The sequence below is a fragment of the Podarcis raffonei genome, chromosome 7 (assembly GCF_027172205.1).
Source record: "Podarcis raffonei isolate rPodRaf1 chromosome 7, rPodRaf1.pri, whole genome shotgun sequence".
Classification (NCBI taxonomy): domain Eukaryota; kingdom Metazoa; phylum Chordata; class Lepidosauria; order Squamata; family Lacertidae; genus Podarcis; species Podarcis raffonei.
This window is the reverse complement of record NC_070608.1, coordinates 33,437,809-33,455,102: the sequence shown is the minus strand read 5'-3', so window position 1 is coordinate 33,455,102 and position 17,294 is coordinate 33,437,809. Positions and strand designations below refer to the sequence as shown.

At 44.4% G+C, this 17,294-nt stretch overlaps 1 protein-coding gene across 2 annotated transcripts; it reads left to right on the top strand.

The window, feature by feature from the left end:
• Positions 1–671: 671 nt before the first annotated feature.
• On the top strand, positions 672–16,861 carry XKR9 (XK related 9). Of its 2 annotated transcripts, XM_053395898.1 has the most exons (5): positions 672–1,013; positions 2,746–3,257; positions 13,516–13,739; positions 15,705–16,300; positions 16,337–16,861. In XM_053395898.1, exons 2-5 carry the CDS (start codon positions 2,998–3,000, stop codon positions 16,400–16,402), a joined length of 1,146 nt encoding a protein of 381 aa, XP_053251873.1. In that variant the 5' UTR covers positions 672–1,013; positions 2,746–2,997; the 3' UTR covers positions 16,403–16,861. The 2 variants fall into 2 exon arrangements, with proteins under 2 accessions (XP_053251873.1, XP_053251872.1); XM_053395897.1 differs by having other exon boundaries at positions 15,705–16,861.
• Positions 16,862–17,294: the final 433 nt, after the last annotated feature.

Here is a 17,294-nt window from a genome sequence, read left to right as displayed (position 1 = left end):
TGGCCCCCCCGGACTTGGCTACCAGTCCCCGGCGGTCTGTCAGAGTTTCCAAGCGCCCAGCTTATTTAAAGGACTATGTTGTTGGACATGTATCACTGTTGGTCTAAGTATGGGAAATGTAACCGATATGCTTTTGTGCCTAATTGAACCATTACGTGCAGTGCTGTATATAAGGAAACCATTATGATTGTAACTAACGCCTTATCTCGGTGGGGAGGGGTGTTATGTACTGAAGTTCTCACCCTGGGCCAGCAGGGGGATACTGTAGATAGTTATGCAAATGAAGGATCGAAAAGTGGCGTTCAGTGATTGGATAGTTTTAGAAAATGGCAACAGTTACAATTGTTCTGGAGCTCTATATAAGCAGGCTGACTGAGCCCCTCAGCTTAGTTCTGTTCTGACATCTGAGTAAAGAAGAGCTGTTTGAAGAATTGCTGTGTCGTCTGCTATGTTTGCCCACAACTTAACAGGCGGGGAACCCAAAACTGTCCAGTCAGGAGAATTAAGCATGCTCAGTAGTTATGGGATGCTGATCTACTCTTGGAGTGGGGCATATGGGGAAGGGAAATGGAATGGAGTGACCAGAATCCTGAAGAGAGAGGATTCCACATAGCAACACTTTGTTGCAGGTACAACTTGTCATCACCATTAAATACACAGAGCTTGTTATTTAAGCATGTGGAACAAAGCAGCCAAACCAAGGATTCATTTTTATATCTTGCAGGGATTTAGGAAAGTGGTCACAGATGATTTTTAATAAATGATTTATTTTTTAAAAAGGTTGACTCAGTCAAAGCAATGACAGTCCACGTAGCTAGAGTATTATTAATCAAATCACATGGCCTGGAGGAGACGGGCGTTTCAGTTTTCATTTTATCCCACACCCTTTACCTTTTCCTGGTTGCAGATTGCAAAGTATCACAGTTCAACAGTGTAAACCATCCAGACTTTCAAGGCAACTCTCTGACTATGGATTTGCTACTGGGATGTTTATTTATCTGGAAAGTTTTAAGGTAAGTCTTCTTTATGAGAGGGGTGTTGCCTGTAGTTAAAAAATCTAGGTGATCATATTCTACATCATCTATATATAGTCTTAGAATGACAATCCGGAATCCAACCAAAGTAGATGTGTACTGTTTACTTCAGTGGTTATAAGGCAGGGAAACAAACAAGTATTACTGTGGGTTCCAGAGCTGTTCTGTTATGGTTAACTCATGCTGTCAAGAAGTCTTTCAAAGGATGTATGTTTCCCTAGATCTTGGAAGAAAAATTAGAGGGATTTTTTTGGGTATGGAATAATAAGGGATATGTTTCTTCATGTTGATTCTCAGTAAATGCTCTCCATGTTATTGAAGATGTTATTGTAGGTAGGAGATGAAAAATTGACACTGAAGGCATTTTCAGTTTGTTTCATTCTCTGCATTTCTGTCATGCTTATGTCAAACTTACATTGGGTAGAAATAAAACACATTCAGTTTCGAAATTCCCAATTCCCACTTTCTGTTCCACATAAACACACACACACACACACACACACACACACACACACTTGTGGGTCGCTTTCAAAATGCCCTAGGGTCAAATTGCCCATCTGATAAGGTTGCAATCATAGCCCCACTTATCTGGGAGTAAGGCTCCTAGAATTATATTAGGCTTACTTCTGAGTAGAAAAGGTTAGCACTGCACAAGTGCCTGAAGGAACTGGCTATGTCTCTTTGAAGAGATTAAACAACAATTGTTTGCCCCTGAACCACACAGACAGCAATTGTCTGCAGGGGTGTGTGTGACTATTGTTTATCAGTATCCACAGCACTAATCTAAATTGCTGGGATACTGGGATTCTTGCCTAAGCACATACAATTAGCATTTAGCTGTGTGGATGGCAGTTGTACTAATGCCATAGGTGACTGTCAGACGCCATGGGCACTATGATGCAATTGCAAGCACCTTTAACCGTCTACCTGTGGCATTTTAAATGGCTTGTTAAATTGTTCTTCTTTTGGGACTTCCCCCTTCTTTTTTCCTCAGTGACCACGCTCTCTAGCCACAAACATCTTACCATCTCTTGTGCCTTCCCACAACGCCAGCCTTTCACCCTTTTAAAATGTAATGGGTATTGCTCCGTATGGCTGTCACTACCAATGAGCCATAAAAACGGCACATTGCTGCGCAGGAAAGGATTTCCCCCTGGAAAGGGTCTCAGAGTTAAATTAAGCGAAATGCTTCGGAAAAGAGCGGCCAATCGTTCTGACAAATGTGCCAAAGATCAAGTGCAAAGTACAAGGCAAACATGCCATGGAAGCATGAAGGGGGAGGAGAGGAAGTAGAAGTCCTGTTACACCAGCAGAACTCTGCTGGCACAGCATTGGGTATAATAGTTTATTTTCAGATGTGTTTTCTTCCATTCCAATCCCCTGAGAGAGAAGAGGGAGTGTCTGTCCTGAAATGCTGCCTTTCATCTTTACTTTTTGACATACCTATATTAAAAACAAGCCACTTAAAAAACAACAAATGTGTTCCCTATTAATTTCTTTTGTAAAGGCTTTTATGGATTACTCTATCTGATTAGTAGTTTAGGGTTGCAATCCTATGCACAGTTATCTGGGAGTAAGCTCATTGAACACAGCAAAACATGCACAGGATTGCATTGCATTTGTTGCTACTGTAATCATTATTTATGCTGCTGTTAAGAGGTTTTTACACTCTTCTGATCCAGCTAGTTACCTATCCATTTATTCTTTTCAGGACTTATCAGGAGAAATCAGATTCACCAGTACCATTCAATGTGCATATGGATATGTACGCAAATGAATCTTTAGTACTGAAGCAGAGCTAATCTATCAGAGTATCTGTGGTTTTGATTCAATTTGCCACTTCAACAAATACACACCCCAATTTCCCCAAGGAGAAATACGCTCACATATTTTCTTAGTATGTGATGCACTGAGAAATGACATATTTTGCTTCTGACCTGAGATGAAATGATCCATCAAGACAATGAGATATACAAAGAAAGAGTTTGCTACGATGGTTCTTGGAATTGTGGTTTATGTCGCGGATATTGGAGCAGATCTCTGGGTAGCAAACAAATATTTTCATGAGGGACAGTATCTCTGGTGTGCCTTGACATTGGCCACAGGGCTTCTTTCATCACTAGTTGTCCAGTATTTCAGTTACACTTGGTTTAAAGATGATGGCACTCACAAGCTGAGTTGGATTTCTTCAGTACATCTCTTACAAGCTGGAATATTTACAAGGTAAATATAAAACATAGAACATACAACTAGCTATGCTTGTAATGTCCTAGATGACTTTTAATGGGGAAGAAGATGATGGTGACTGGTTAAACTTTCAAAATTTCAAATGTGTGCAGGGGTGTGAGGCATAGGAGCCAACTCCTAGGGGTCTTCACCCTCCCATTAAAATATTCGAGGGGGCCAGCCTTCCCCAAGTTGATGGTCACTGCCATTCAAATGGTGTGCATGCACTGCGCCATGTGATTATGTGGGGCAGGGCTTACCTGCCCTCCTCCATGTTTTATTCAAGTTGACACCCCTGGTGTAAGATAAGTAGAATGGGTTGCCTAGCTGCCGTTTTCTGACTTGCTTTATCCTAAAGAGTGACAGTTAGGAAGGAGAAGCCGGGATCTGGAGTGATGTACACATGAATTTGCTGGTACGTGATCAAACCCCACCCCAAAACAGCAACAGTTTGGAAACTACCAAAATTCCTGTTGTTCTTTTAATTTTGTTTAATATTCTTTCATCCCCCCCCCCAATAACTAAGGATGTCAAACTCTGACAAAGGAGCATCGATGTACATTGCATCCAAGTGACTGTGTAGCAGTTGCTTTGCCAAGATTCCTTTAATCTTGTCATGAGAACTTGTGTGATTTAAAATGTTCTTAACTAATTACGTTTCTCACAGTCATTTTAGCCAAAGGAACTATTAGATAAATTAACTTTTCCTCTGTTCCAGGCTGTGGATGTTGGAAGTGCTAAGGATGCTTACTTTCTGTACTTGCCCCTAAAATGTTTCTTCGTCATCTTAAGAAGGCGACTAGAACAAAAGAACCATACATTTGCTATCTTTCTCACTATATGCTCCATCAAGATGAGCGCAGTTTGTACAAGTGGCAAGCAAGTGACCACTATGGAAATGGAATGTGCAATATCAAACAACCTATTAATAATAATAACAACTCAGTAGGGGATGATGTGGTGCCGCCACTCGCCTGACCTCTGGTTGGTTGCATTGCTGTTGCATACCAGGAGATAGATGGAGAAGGGCAAGGCAGTGGCAAGGGTGGTGCACTGCTAATGCACCAGCAGAGCCAATCCAACCCTCCTACTGGTGCATTTGCACCATGCCAACCTCCCTGCCCACTTTCTACCTTTCAGTAAGCAGGTCAGGGTGAGCAGTAGTACTGAGTAGACTTCAAATTCCTAACATGTTTGTTGGATGGTGGTGGCGGCAAAGGAGAGAATGATACTCTTTTATCATTTGCGATGTAAAAAGCATTGTGGAGCAAACGGTCTAACAGGCCAGGCATTTGTACAATACTTTTCCTTCCAGAACATTGTGTCTTTCAGATTTTCAAAATAATGTGCTATTTGTAGAATATGAAGCATTTTTTTAAAAAATTGCTCTTTATTTCTATTTAATATTTTCCCCATCCAATCCAAACATATATTAGTAAAACTTTTTTTTAAAAAAGCGGTTAATGTATTTAATTTGGCATTAATACAAGGCCCAAGAGCAGGTCATATGTCTGTCAAGAAGCAGAAGCTAAACATAACCCAACAATTTCTCCCTAGGTAAATGCCAAGTGATATTCAGTAAGCACTTTACTTTGTGAGAATCCTTGCCAGGCGTCCAAAGGTCACCTCACACCTTATCAAGCTTCTCAGTTGTGAACTGGGGAGGTTTCACATAAAGCTGCGAGCTTGCCCCAACACACAGCTTGGACAATCACAAGCTTAGGTGTATGAGTGTGTGTGTGAGGAACAGATTGATTTACTCAAACAGGTTTTCTGGAAAATACTGGGCTACACAGATGCCTCAGTCTAGGATACAAGAACCAGATGTTTGCGTTTCTGATTGTTTTATAAACTGAGAATACTGCAGGGCTTTTGTCATTCAGAAATATAAATGTGTGTCATCAGCACCACGCAAGAAAGCAGTTCTGTATAGAAATTTTGTTCCTTGTTTTTACATATTAAGCTCAAAGCCATGAATGGGATCCCTACAGTTTCTGTCAGTGTTGCAGGCATTCCCGAAGGAACAGGGAGCAGGTCTTGGATTTTTAGTTTGTTATTCCACAACTGCTCATGTATCTTAAGGTCAGCAATGAACTTCCATGAAAGGAATATGCACCCTTCTTTAGAGGGCAACATCCCTGAAAGGAATGCATATCCTCCTTTAGAGAAAAATGGCACCATCATCTGATGTGTTACAGGTAACCTGCTCAAGAGCCTATGCCCAGCCATTTGCCCATCCAAAGTACTTTTGCTACCCAGCTCAAGAGTTGATAGCAAGGCCTCAGAAAGAGCAGGGAGGGGGTCCTTGCATCTGTGCATAGTTATTAAATCCTATGGTTCAACCCTCCAGATACAATTTAACTTCCATCTGCCTCAGCCAGCATGATTAACGATAAGGGAAAATGGGTGTTGTAGTCTATTAATAATAATTATTATTTATTAAATTTGTTTTCTGCCCTATACCTGCAGGTCTCGGGGCAGTTCACAACATAATGTCACAATATAAAAACACAAAATACATAATAAAAAAGAACAATCAAATAATCCCCCCTCCACACGTTGCTAGGTGTAGTCTAGCAACATTTGGAGGGCCACAGATTTTTTTTTTGGGGGGGGGGAATAGATATAGTACCTCGGGGTAAGAACTTTGCTTCAGGATGAGAACAGAAATCTCGCGGTGGCGGTGTGGCGGCAGCGGGAGGCCCCATTAGCTAAAGTGGTACCTCAGGTCAAGAACAGTTTCAGGTTAAGAACGGACCTCCAGAACGAATTAAGTTCTTAACCCGAGGTACTACTGTACTTACAAAGTTCAAAAGGTCAAGTTCATGCATTTATCCATGCAGCAGCAAGTAAACACAGGCAATAATCTTAGGATACAAAATAGCTCATGGTCTGAGCTCCTAGTGAGAAAACTCAGGCACGTCCTATTTGGGTGAGGTCACATGGTGATAGAGAACTAAAAAAGGAGGAAACTAAAAAAAGGAGGAAACTGTCCCTGCTGTCTTGCCCTTCACCTCTAAGCAACTGGCAGTGATATGTGGCTTTGGTAAGTTAGGTCAGTAATGCAACTCTGCCCACACCACCAGCTGCTACTGCTTCTAGGGGCTGGAAGGTGGGGCAAGGCAGTCATTGATGACATGCCCTGATCACAAACATAGGGTGTCTCTGCCCTGTGGACTACATAACCATGCATACAGTAAGGCAGGGGTCGGAAAGGTTTACCTCGTCTGGACCGGTTTACTCCAGTGGAGATCCCTCCGTGGACCGGATCGTGCATGCGCCCACGATTTCTGGCATCTGCGTCTGCGCAGAAATGATTTCTGGTGTCTGCATCTTCGCAGACACAATTTCCGGCACCGTGGAAGCGACTCGCTGGGCCGGTTTAGCACAGCACGTGGGGGCTCGCTGAGTGGGCGGCTCGGTTCGGGGGTGGCTCATGGGCTGGTTAAATGACCCCCATGGGCCGCTTGTGGCTCATGGGCCTTAGGTTGCCGACCCCTGCAGTAAGGTTTCATTAAACATCCAGTGCAATTGTCAAATATTTTAAGCCATTCAGGCACACTGTGCATGGAACTTCTACCCCTGGGTTAACCTTTGCTATAATTATCAGAATAATGAGGATATTCGGATACCCCAAAATCTATTTTAAGGGGTCAAAGTTGTTTTCAGTGTTCAGCTAAAGCATTGTGAGGTGAGCCACAGGTATGGAGGGCCACCATTGCTGTTCTGTAGGAAGATATTTATGTATAAATTTACCCAAGATTTCTGCAAGGTACATTGGAGCTTGCCACAAAACTGCCAGCATGTGAACCTCAAAACATTATTCAGAAGTTCCCACAGGGGCAATCGGTACTTCTTGGGATATGTTCTTGTAAGCAGAGCTTTTTAAAACAACAAACTGAAGAGGAGCGAGTAAGTGCCCTGTCATTTTGAGAAACAGCAGAAAATGAGACTGGTTAAAATATGTTTTAAGAGGGGCTTTCTATCTTCCTTTTATCTCTGCTTGCAGTTGCTTCTTTGTGAAACATTTGAGATGCAGAGCAAACACACCTTTGCATCTGCTCAAAAATGTGCCTTGTGCTCAAATGAGAAGACACCTCTGTTTCGAAAACAAGCATCCAAATCAGCAACTTGGGTATTGGGTTAAGGTAATTCTTGCGGAAACCAAGGACTCAGCTATACAGCTGCAAATAAAATGTTTGAAGTGCAATATACAATGTGACACTGGATGGTGATGGTGAGCCTTATGGAAAATTCAATTTATTTTAAAAAACACTTTTTAAAAAAGCATTTTCATACCTTTTTTCAAATACAGTGGTATCTTGGGTTACAGATGCTTTAGGTTATAGACGCTTCAGGTTACAGACTCCGCTAACCCAGAAATAGTACCTCGGGTTAAGAACTTTGCTTCAGGATGAGAACAGAAATCTCACAGTGGCGGTGTGGCGGCAGCGGGAGGCCCCATTAGCTAAAGTGGTACCTCAGGTTAAGAACAGTTTCAGGTTAAGAACGGACCTCCGGAACGAATTAAGTTCTTAACCTGAGATAACACTGTATGTGTATAGATTCCACCCAAGAGTGTTTCTCCAAGTTTGGGAAATGCCGAACATCTTTTCTTCACTGATGTACGTGTTCCTTGCCAGAGGATGTATTCTGTGATTTGATAGTGGGAATAAAAACTGCATCTCCCAAAAGAAAATAGAAATATTTTGAGAAGCGAACGTTCTTCATGAGGCAATGAATTAATCCCCCCCCTGAAATGTTTAGTGTGTTTTCCATCTATGTTTTATTTTATAGGAAATTACTGTTGGGGTCAATGGCGTCCAGGGGTCCGGCACACTTCTCTTGCGCAGCTCTGGTCTTCCCCCCTGGGACCTTTGACTCAGCAGAGCGTAAAACACAGCGGAAGCAGAAGCAGAAACGTTCTTCGTGTGAAGGCAATAACTCAGGCTGAAACGCAGCAGTCTCCTTATCTTAAAGTCTTTATTCCTTAGCAAAACACAACAGCTATAAATCTCCTGGCGACAGTTCGCCCATGTTGCTTGCTCTCTCAACGGAGCTAACACGCACACTGAAAGAACACAGTAAACCACTCCCTTCAGTGTTCTAAGCCCGCCCTCAGAATGTGAGGCGTCATCACTCAGAACTCTTAACCCTGTAAGTTCTGAGCCTCTCCTAACACCCCCTCTCGAATCACGTTCTGAGAGGACCTCTGAGTGTTCAACACCTTCCCCATTGCCTTCCGCCCCGTCCTGGCATCGTTGTTAGGCACCTGTTGAACCTCACAAACCTTAGGTTCGCACTGTGCGAAACCAACCCACGCATTTGTGACCTGAAACCTCTCAGGTGGAATTCCCTTTGTAGCCCGCGAAGACCGCCTGGGCACAAACTGGGGTGCTCCTTTTGACCCACTGGGGCCAGCATGTGCGTCTTCCTCATCAGAAGACTCCCCCTCTGACTTGACACGTCTGTGAGCTTTCTCCATTATGCGCACAGGAGATGAGGGCTCACTCTTGGACACTCCCTTAACAACCTGTGGAGACGCCCTACTCTGTTCAGGGACCTGGTCTCCACCAGCAGGTTCAGGCTCTGGCTCTCCTTCCTCCTCAGAGTCAGACAGACAATCTGAGTGAACGTCAGAGCGCACTTTGCGCCTTGCCCAACCATCCTGCTCAAAGAACTCAGCCTGTTTACTGACCAGAAGCTTGGTCTGATCACCTTCTGGGTATGCGAATCTCCACCCTTTTGTCGCAGGCTCATATCCACAGAAGATCATTTCCTGGTACCTTGGACCACCCTCCTGCTGCAGAAACTTTGGTACAGGCACCATGGCTCTGCTACCAAAAGTGCGAAAGAAATGCACAAGCGGCTTCTGCCGATGAAGCAGGAAATACGGGGTGTCACCTACCACTGCATTGTAGCACCTGTTCATCGTGAAATTGGCCGTTTTTACTGCCTCCCCCCAGAAACTGTGAGGCAAACCAGAGTCATCCAGTAGAATCTCGGATGCTCGAACCAGAGCTTTACTCCTAAGCTCTGCCACGCCATTCTCCTGAGGAGAAGTCACCTTGTGACGTATCCCCCTCTGGCGAAAGAAACCCTTTAGAGCAGACCCAGTGACCTCTGAACTACGGTCAAACTGGAAACCTTGCACCTTGGTGGAGAACCTCAGTTCCACCTCTGCAACCCAATCTTTGATCAGTTGCGTTGCTTCCTCCTGCGTTGTCAGAGAAAAAGCCCAGGAGTTCCTAGTAAAATCATCGATCAAAATCAGCAGATGCCTGGCTTTGCCCAGACTTGGCTGAGGCATAGGCCCAAACAGGTCTGCGTGCACAAGCTCAAAAGGCTTTGTGGTTACCCTCTCCACTCTGGGATAACTGCATCCCTTGCTCTTGGCTTTTCTACAAGCCCTGCAATTTAGGGTTGCACCACATTCTCTTACCTTGCACCCTTTGGTGCATTCTGATAACATCTGAACGTCCTCACAGGACCCATGTGACATTCTCTTGTGCCACACGCAAGCACACGACACATGAGTGTTCCCCACTCCCTTTTCCTCCAGTGGAGTTTCCAGAACAAAGAGGTTGTTCTGATTTTTCTCAACACGTGCCAGTTGCTTCCCCCTTCTGGAAATTGTGCAAACATTTTTTTCAAAACTCACTGAATATCCCTCCTGTAAAAGGCACGGTACAGATAGCAGGCAATGTTTTATCTCAGGGAGAACATAAACCTTCAATTCAGCCTGTAAGAAAGAGACAAACATGTTAGAAACATGGGTTACACGTCCCTGTGAACCTGTAGCAAATTTAACTGTTTTCTCAGTTGAAACAGCCTTGCAGTTCCACATTTGTCCATCAGGTGGCGCTGTGACCAGATGGGCATTCGCAGCCGAGTCAACAACCCAACGTAGGACTCTCCCCCCTCCGGAGTTGTCCTTCTTTGTTGCCTTAGCAACTGGCTTCCTGCTGCCCCCGACCTTGGGGCTCTCGCTGCAGGTGTTCTCCAGAACCGCCATCGACGCAGTCAGCTGATAAGCCTTCCCACGCCTGCTTCCTCTGTTGCCATGGAAACCTGGCTGGTTCCCATGGGAAACGACCTTGGAAACATCCTGCCCTGGCTCCCTTGCTCTCTGTGGGCAGTTGCGACGCAGGTGTTCAGCCGAGGCACAAACAAAACATCGCCTAGTGGAAAACTTTGCAAACTTGCCTTTGGTCTTCTCTGCCCCCCCAACCTCTCCAGCAGCACTCCTCCTCGAGGCTTTTCTGCCGTTGGGAAAATGGCTTTTGGCTTCTGCTGTGGTTTCTCTGCAAACCCCCTCCAGCTCCTGCCAAACAGCCTGGGCACTCTCAAGACTCTTGGAATGGCCTGCACCCCCATTCTGAGTTGCAAAGCTCTTCTCTTCTCCCAGCCGCTCTGCAGCATGCAGCTCACGTGTAGGGGCATTCCGGCAGCCCTCCAACACAGTCCCAGCCCCCTCTGGGCCTGGTGCTTCCTCAGAGCAATTTTCAGCCCCCTCTGGCCTGGCTCCCACTGCTTTCTTCAGTGCCTGCCTTCTCCCGGCCCAGGGCTTGCTCCCGTCCACCTTATCAAGAGGGATTGACGACCTCTGGCTGTCTGCCATCTCTCCCCCGGGGGCCCAGCTTACTTACAGGTACCTCCCGGTCCGGCAGACCTCAGCTCCTCCCAGCAAACTCCTGGCTGACACCAGCTACTCCTTAGCTGGCCTTTGGCTGCTCCTCAGCCTCTTCACACGCACAAACGTTGCTTATCTTTATTGCTGACCTCCATAACCTGTTGGGGTCAATGACGTCCAGGGGTCCGGCACACTTCTCTTGCGCAGCTCTGGTCTTCCCCCCTGGGACCTTTGACTCAGCAGAGCGTAAAACACAGCGGAAGCAGAAGCAGAAACGTTCTTCGTGTGAAGGCAATAACTCAGGCTGAAACGCAGCAGTCTCCTTATCTTAAAGTCTTTATTCCTTAGCAAAACACAACAGCTATAAATCTCCTGGCGACAGTTCGCCCATGTTGCTTGCTCTCTCAACGGAGCTAACACGCACACTGAAAGAACACAGTAAACCACTCCCTTCAGTGTTCTAAGCCCGCCCTCAGAATGTGAGGCGTCATCACTCAGAACTCTTAACCCTGTAAGTTCTGAGCCTCTCCTAACAATTACTTCATAGCCTTAAGGACACATTATTCAGTGTACGGCTGTGGGAGTTGAGATATAATGCAGTAGTAAACATTAGCGTGCATTAGCCCCTCATTTTCCACTGTCTACCAATGAAATGCATGTCACCACAAGAAATTCATGTGCCCTAAGAATTACAATAGAATTTGCATGTCTATTTATACTGAGCAGCAGGTGCCTTCTGTTACAACCTTCAAATGTCTACCGAAAACATTTCAGTTCCTCCAGGCTTCTGCAAGCAGTTAAGAATACATCTTTCCATAATAGTTAGCTGATCTCTGATTGTAAATTTTTATGTGGATTTATGCATCACTGTTGTAAATAGCTCTGATATCCATTTTATGAATTGTGGTATATAAATAGGGTTCTTAAAACCAACCAACCAACCAACCAACCAACCAACCAACCAACATGCCTGCTCAAAAGTAGGTCCCATTGAATTCAATGGAGTTTACTTTCAGGTAAGCAAATTGAAGACTTAAGCTGCCTTTGGCATTCCTTGTAAGGATAGCACAGGAATTCAAGGCTTTACTATATACGTATATAAAAGTGGCTTTACTATATATATAAAAGAAAAGCACAGGTGGAATGTGCTGTTACCAACAGGATTGTAGAAGCAGGGACTGAATATAAAATTTTCTGATATAAGTTTTAAACTCCCAAATACCATTACTTTAATATTATTGCAAGCTACATTGGATTTTTTCTTTAAAATGGAAAGCAGGCAATAATTTTAAATAAACAGATAAGGGTTTGTTTCCACAGGGGAGGGGGGGGACGCACAGCTTTTTATAGAGCTCTGAAAAGTCCTCAGCAAGTCATTTATCCTATCTAGGGTGGCGCTCTTGATATAGGAAATAAAGTTGCCATCGGCAGAGAAAAGCTTAGCATGTGCATCAAGGGCCCTAGCTGCATTATATATTGAAAGCAGTATCATACCACTCTAGACAGTCATGGCTTTCTCCAAGGAATCCTAGGAACTGTAGTTTGTTCAAGGTGCTGAGACTCCTGTTCTCCTCCCAGAGCTATAATTCTCAGAGTGGTTTTACAACCAATCCTTATTCCCCAAGAACTCCGGTAAAGCAGCTAGCCCATTTGCAAAAGCTAAGCAGGGTCCGGTATGGTTTCACATTGCGTTGGGTTACCTTGCATTTCCTGCACTGCAGGGGGTTGGATTACGTGACCCTCAGGGTCCCTTCCAGCCCTACACTTCTATGATTCTCACCACCTTTAACAAACTACAGTTCCCAGGATTCTTTGGGGCGAAGCCATGGCCATTTAAAGTGATACGATACTGCTTTAAATGTATAGTGCAGATGGGGCCACATTCTCCCATATTTTTGTATTAAGTTGGGGGGGGGAGACTCTGAAAAAAGAGGGAAAATAAAATGGAAAGAGGGAAGTGGGAGCAATAGTTTCTATGGGATCTGTCACCATGCCAACATTCTCTTTCCTTTAAAATTGCAGAACTTCCCCGCTAATTTTGTGTTTCATTTACCGAATTTTTCGCTCTAGAAGACGCACTCCCCCCCCCCTAAAAAGTAAAGGGAAATGTGTGTGCGTCTTATGGAGCGAATGCAGGCTGCACAGCTATCCTAGAAGCCAGAACAGCAAGAGGGATTGCTGCTTTCACTGTGCAGCGATCCCTCTTGCTGTTCTGGCTTCTGGGATTCAGAATACTTTTTTTCTTGTTTTCCTCCTCCAAAAACTAGGTGCGTCTTATGGTCTGGTGCGTGTTATAGAGCGAAAAATACAGTAGATGCTTCTTAGAGGTTGAGTTTCTTGCACTCCCTTTGTGTGAATGGGTCTGAATGTGAAGGAAAGGGATGATAAGCCAATTGTGCTCATGGCATGATGTGTTTCACGCTCCCACTGTGAAATTCAAAGGGGAGCAGAAGAATGGCTGGAAGAGACAGACTTAAGCAACCCTCTCCCTTTCCGGTCCTCCGTTGCTGCTTTTCATTTGAAGAAACAAACTCCATGAGATTGTTAACCATGCCTGTTGCATCATGTTTACTTTGGCCCTAAATCTTACAAAATGCCCGACTGTGCCTTTCTCCATTGCAGGTACTGGGCTGCACTGAAATGTGGCTACCAGGCAGCATTTAAAATGAACAACTTGGAAGATGGATTGATTGATGGTTCCACCAGCCCCATTCACAAGAGCGCCATTTGTGCAATGACTGATATAAGTATGCTCAGACTATTTAGGGCATTTCTGGAGAGCACGCCCCAGCTCATTCTTCAGATCTACATCCTGATGACATCTGACAGTTCTACCCCCAGTCAGTGTAAGTCTGCTTGTGGTGATGGAAGCCATTTCCTAAGAGTGTGTGGAACATGTGATGGCGCAGAATGTTCACAAACATTTAAACTGCTCAGAGAACTGCTTCAGTACATATGAAATGCACCTTCTGTGCCTTAAGACAGAGATCAGTCACCACCAATTCATTCCTCACTGATCTTTATGTGGCATTTGATTATTGTTTTTTGTCTCAATGTGCATTACTTTAGACTCGCATTAAATAATGTTTGCCATGCTGTTGCCCATTCACCCAACTCTATGGTTGGAGTGTCTTTAAATCTATGTCTCCATATTTCTTCCATTTCCCCTCTAGATCACTCATTGCTTCCTCTCTTTTCTGCTTCTTAGTCCATTGTCCCCGGCTTTACTTTCTTTAGCCACTTTGTTTCTTGTCTTCCCTTGCACCTCTCCCTCTCTCTTTCCTTTCCTCCACCACCCATTCAGAGTAGGAAATCTTTCATACCTCAGTACAGTCATACTTTGGGTTACAGAGGCTTCAGGTTGTGTTTCTTCGGGTTATGGACCTGCCGAAACCCGGAAATACCAGAATGGTCGTGCATGCACAGAAGGGCTAAATTGTGGTTTGCGCATGTGCAGAAGCGCCAAATCGCAACCTGCGTGTGTGCAGACGCGCCACTGCGGGTTGCGAATGCTGCAGGCTGCGAACGTGCATCCCACATAGATCAAGTTCGCAACCCGAGCAACCACTGTACTCTCTTATTTACACCTTTCCCAGGCCATACCAATCACCAGCCCTCCCTCAAACCATCCTCCCATTCTTTATTTTTTATTTTTTGACTGTCTAGGATGTTTCTTTGGACTATAATAAAGGCTCCTGCTTGCCTGGATAGAAAGATGGGTGCATAGATGATATGCATCCCTCTTGGCCCTTTGGTGGATGGACTTCTAACCTATTGCACAAAGTTAACAGTCACACCCATTGTGCCACCTAGTGTTGGCATGTGGCCCCTGGAAGGTTGCCCACTAGGCAAGAATGCCATCAGGCTGAGAAAGGTTCTTCACTCCTGAGACAGGCCTTTGGTCTGATCCAGCAGTGCTCTTCTGATGCTCTCAAAGAAGGAGCTAAGGAAAAAGGAGGACTTTGGTAAAACCTCATGAAGAGCCTGGAGGCCAAAGTGGCTGTGTGCATTCATTAGGGAGGGAATAATCAGGCAGAGTAGTTGGGACACTGGGTAGAAAGCCAAGGGGCCATTTTGTCTACTGCTGAGAACCTGCCAGCTCAGCTGCACCTTCATGAACTGCATAGAAGAGATATTCTCCCACTCAGTGCTATTTTTGTAGAAAAGGAGGTGCCAGAACTCTCCATGAACGCCTCCCTTGTTCTCTTATAATGGCAAAGGTGCCCACCTGAGAGGTGCCGGAACTGAGTTCAGGTAAGTTCTGGCTGAAAAAAAAGCCCTGCATTCTACTTGTGATTTCTGTTGACATCTTTCCTCTGGGATCTGGCAGCTTTTGTAGGATAGTGAAGGAAAACAAGTTATGGGATGGGACAGGCTGAATTGATATGAATTCACCACCAGCCAGTTATTTGACCAAAAGCTTCCCAGTAGTTAGTACAGACATACCTTGGGTTACAGATGCTTCAGGTTGCATTTTTTCGGGTTACGGACCGCCAAAACCTAGAAGTACTGGAACAGGTTACTTCTGGGTTTCAGCAGTCACGCATGCACAGAAGTGCCAAATCGCAACCCGTGCGCGTGCAAATGTGCAGCTGCAGGTTGCGAACGCTGCTGGTTGCGAACGTGTATCCTGCATGGATCATGTTCCCAACCCGAGTGTCCACTGTATATCTAATTTCCATAGCTTCTAAGAGTATGTCTGTCCGTCTATCTAGTTCAGACTATTGTGCCATTTTTGTGTGAATATTATTTAATAGAAAAAACTCTTCTTTTTCTAACAGGGCTAACAACTTTTATTTCCTTTTATTTAGATGTAACCATTGCAATGTCTTTCTGCGGCATCTCCTGTGCAACTGTGGACTATCAGATAGCGTTACGAAAATCCCTGCCTGAGAAAAAAAACTTTCCAGGGATATTTTCCAAATTAATATATCTTTTCTATAAACTGTTGACTTTGACTTCTTGGATACTCTGCATCGCTCTGGTCACCATACTAAGTATAACGTCTCTCGTTCTACTTGTGTTTCTTTGGCTTTTGAGTATATGTTGGGTCCTGAAGCAACACACAACATTTTGTACATCTAAAGTACCAGAAATTGTCTACAGGACTATTGTGGGAATCATTCTTATTTTTACCTTTTTTAATGTCAAGGGAGAAAAGACCAAAATGCCTCTGATTGTTTATTATACTGCTCGGGGGTTTATAACTGCAACAATAGTGTATGTTTGCATGTCCTGCAAATCAGTGTTTAATGGGAAAATATATTTGTTATCTGTAATTATGGTGGTCGTTATCACCCTAATATTGGGCATTATTTTTCTTATTTCATATTATGCATATTTTCATCCTAGGAATTTTTACACACAAGATGTAGTTGATGGACCAGGAATTTATTACACACAAGAGGTAGTTGATGGACCAGGAATTTATTACACACAAGAGGTGATTGATGGACCAGGAAGTGAAAGAACAGAAAACTGTAGAATGAGGGGATTCCTGATGCAATAAATCTCATGACAATTATCTGTTGCTGCTGCTATGCTTCTTTTTATTTAATAAGATATGATAGCCATCTTCAAATATCCAAAGGGCTGCCACATGGAGGATGGAGCAAGTGTGTTTTCTCCTGTTCGAGAGGCTAGGACCTGAACCAGTGGCTTCAAGTTACAAGAATGGAAATTCTGACTAAACATCAGGAGTGATTTCCTGACAGTAAGAGCTGTTTGACAGTGGAACAGACTCCCACGAGATGAGGTGGTCTCTCCTTCCTTGGAGGTTTTTAAGTAGAGGTTGGATGGCCATTTCATATGTGTGATCTAGTTGAGACTCCTGAATTGCAAGGGGTTGAACTAGATTACCCTTGGGATATCTTCCAACTCTATGCTTCTATGATTTCCTCAGTGCAAAAATTCACTGATGCAGTAATAGTGCATTGGAGGTCAATTTATACTGGGCCATCCTGTTTTATTTTCCCAGTAGTGATGTATGGAAGTGAGAGCTGGACCATAAAGAAGGCTGATCACCAAAGAATTGCTGCTTTTGAATTATGGTGCTGGAGGAGACTCTTGAGAGCTCATAGACTGCAAGAAGATCAAACCTATCCATTCTTAAGGAAATCAGCCCTGAGTGCTCACTGGAAGGACAGATCCTGAAGCTGAGGCTCCAATACTTTGGCCACCTCATGAGAAGAGAAGACTCCCTGGAAAAGACCCTGATGTTGGGAAAGATTGAGGGCACAAGGAGAAGGGGATGACAGAGGACGAGATGGTTGGACAGTGTTCTTGAAGCTACCAGCATGAGTTTGACCAAACTGTGGGAGGCCGTGGGAGACAGGAGTGCCTGGCGTGCTCTGGTCCATGGGGTCATGAAGAGTCGGGCATGACTAAATGACTAAACAACA

Coding starts and splice junctions, on each gene's coding strand:
- XKR9 (XM_053395897.1), top strand. CDS start 2,998: ATGAGATATACAAAGAAAGAGTTTGCTACGATGGTTCTTGGAATTGTG. Junction 3,258..13,515: donor CAAGCTGGAATATTTACAAG/GTAAATATAAAA, acceptor TCTCCATTGCAG/GTACTGGGCTGCACTGAAAT. Junction 13,740..15,704: donor CAGTTCTACCCCCAGTCAGT/GTAAGTCTGCTT, acceptor CCTTTTATTTAG/ATGTAACCATTGCAATGTCT.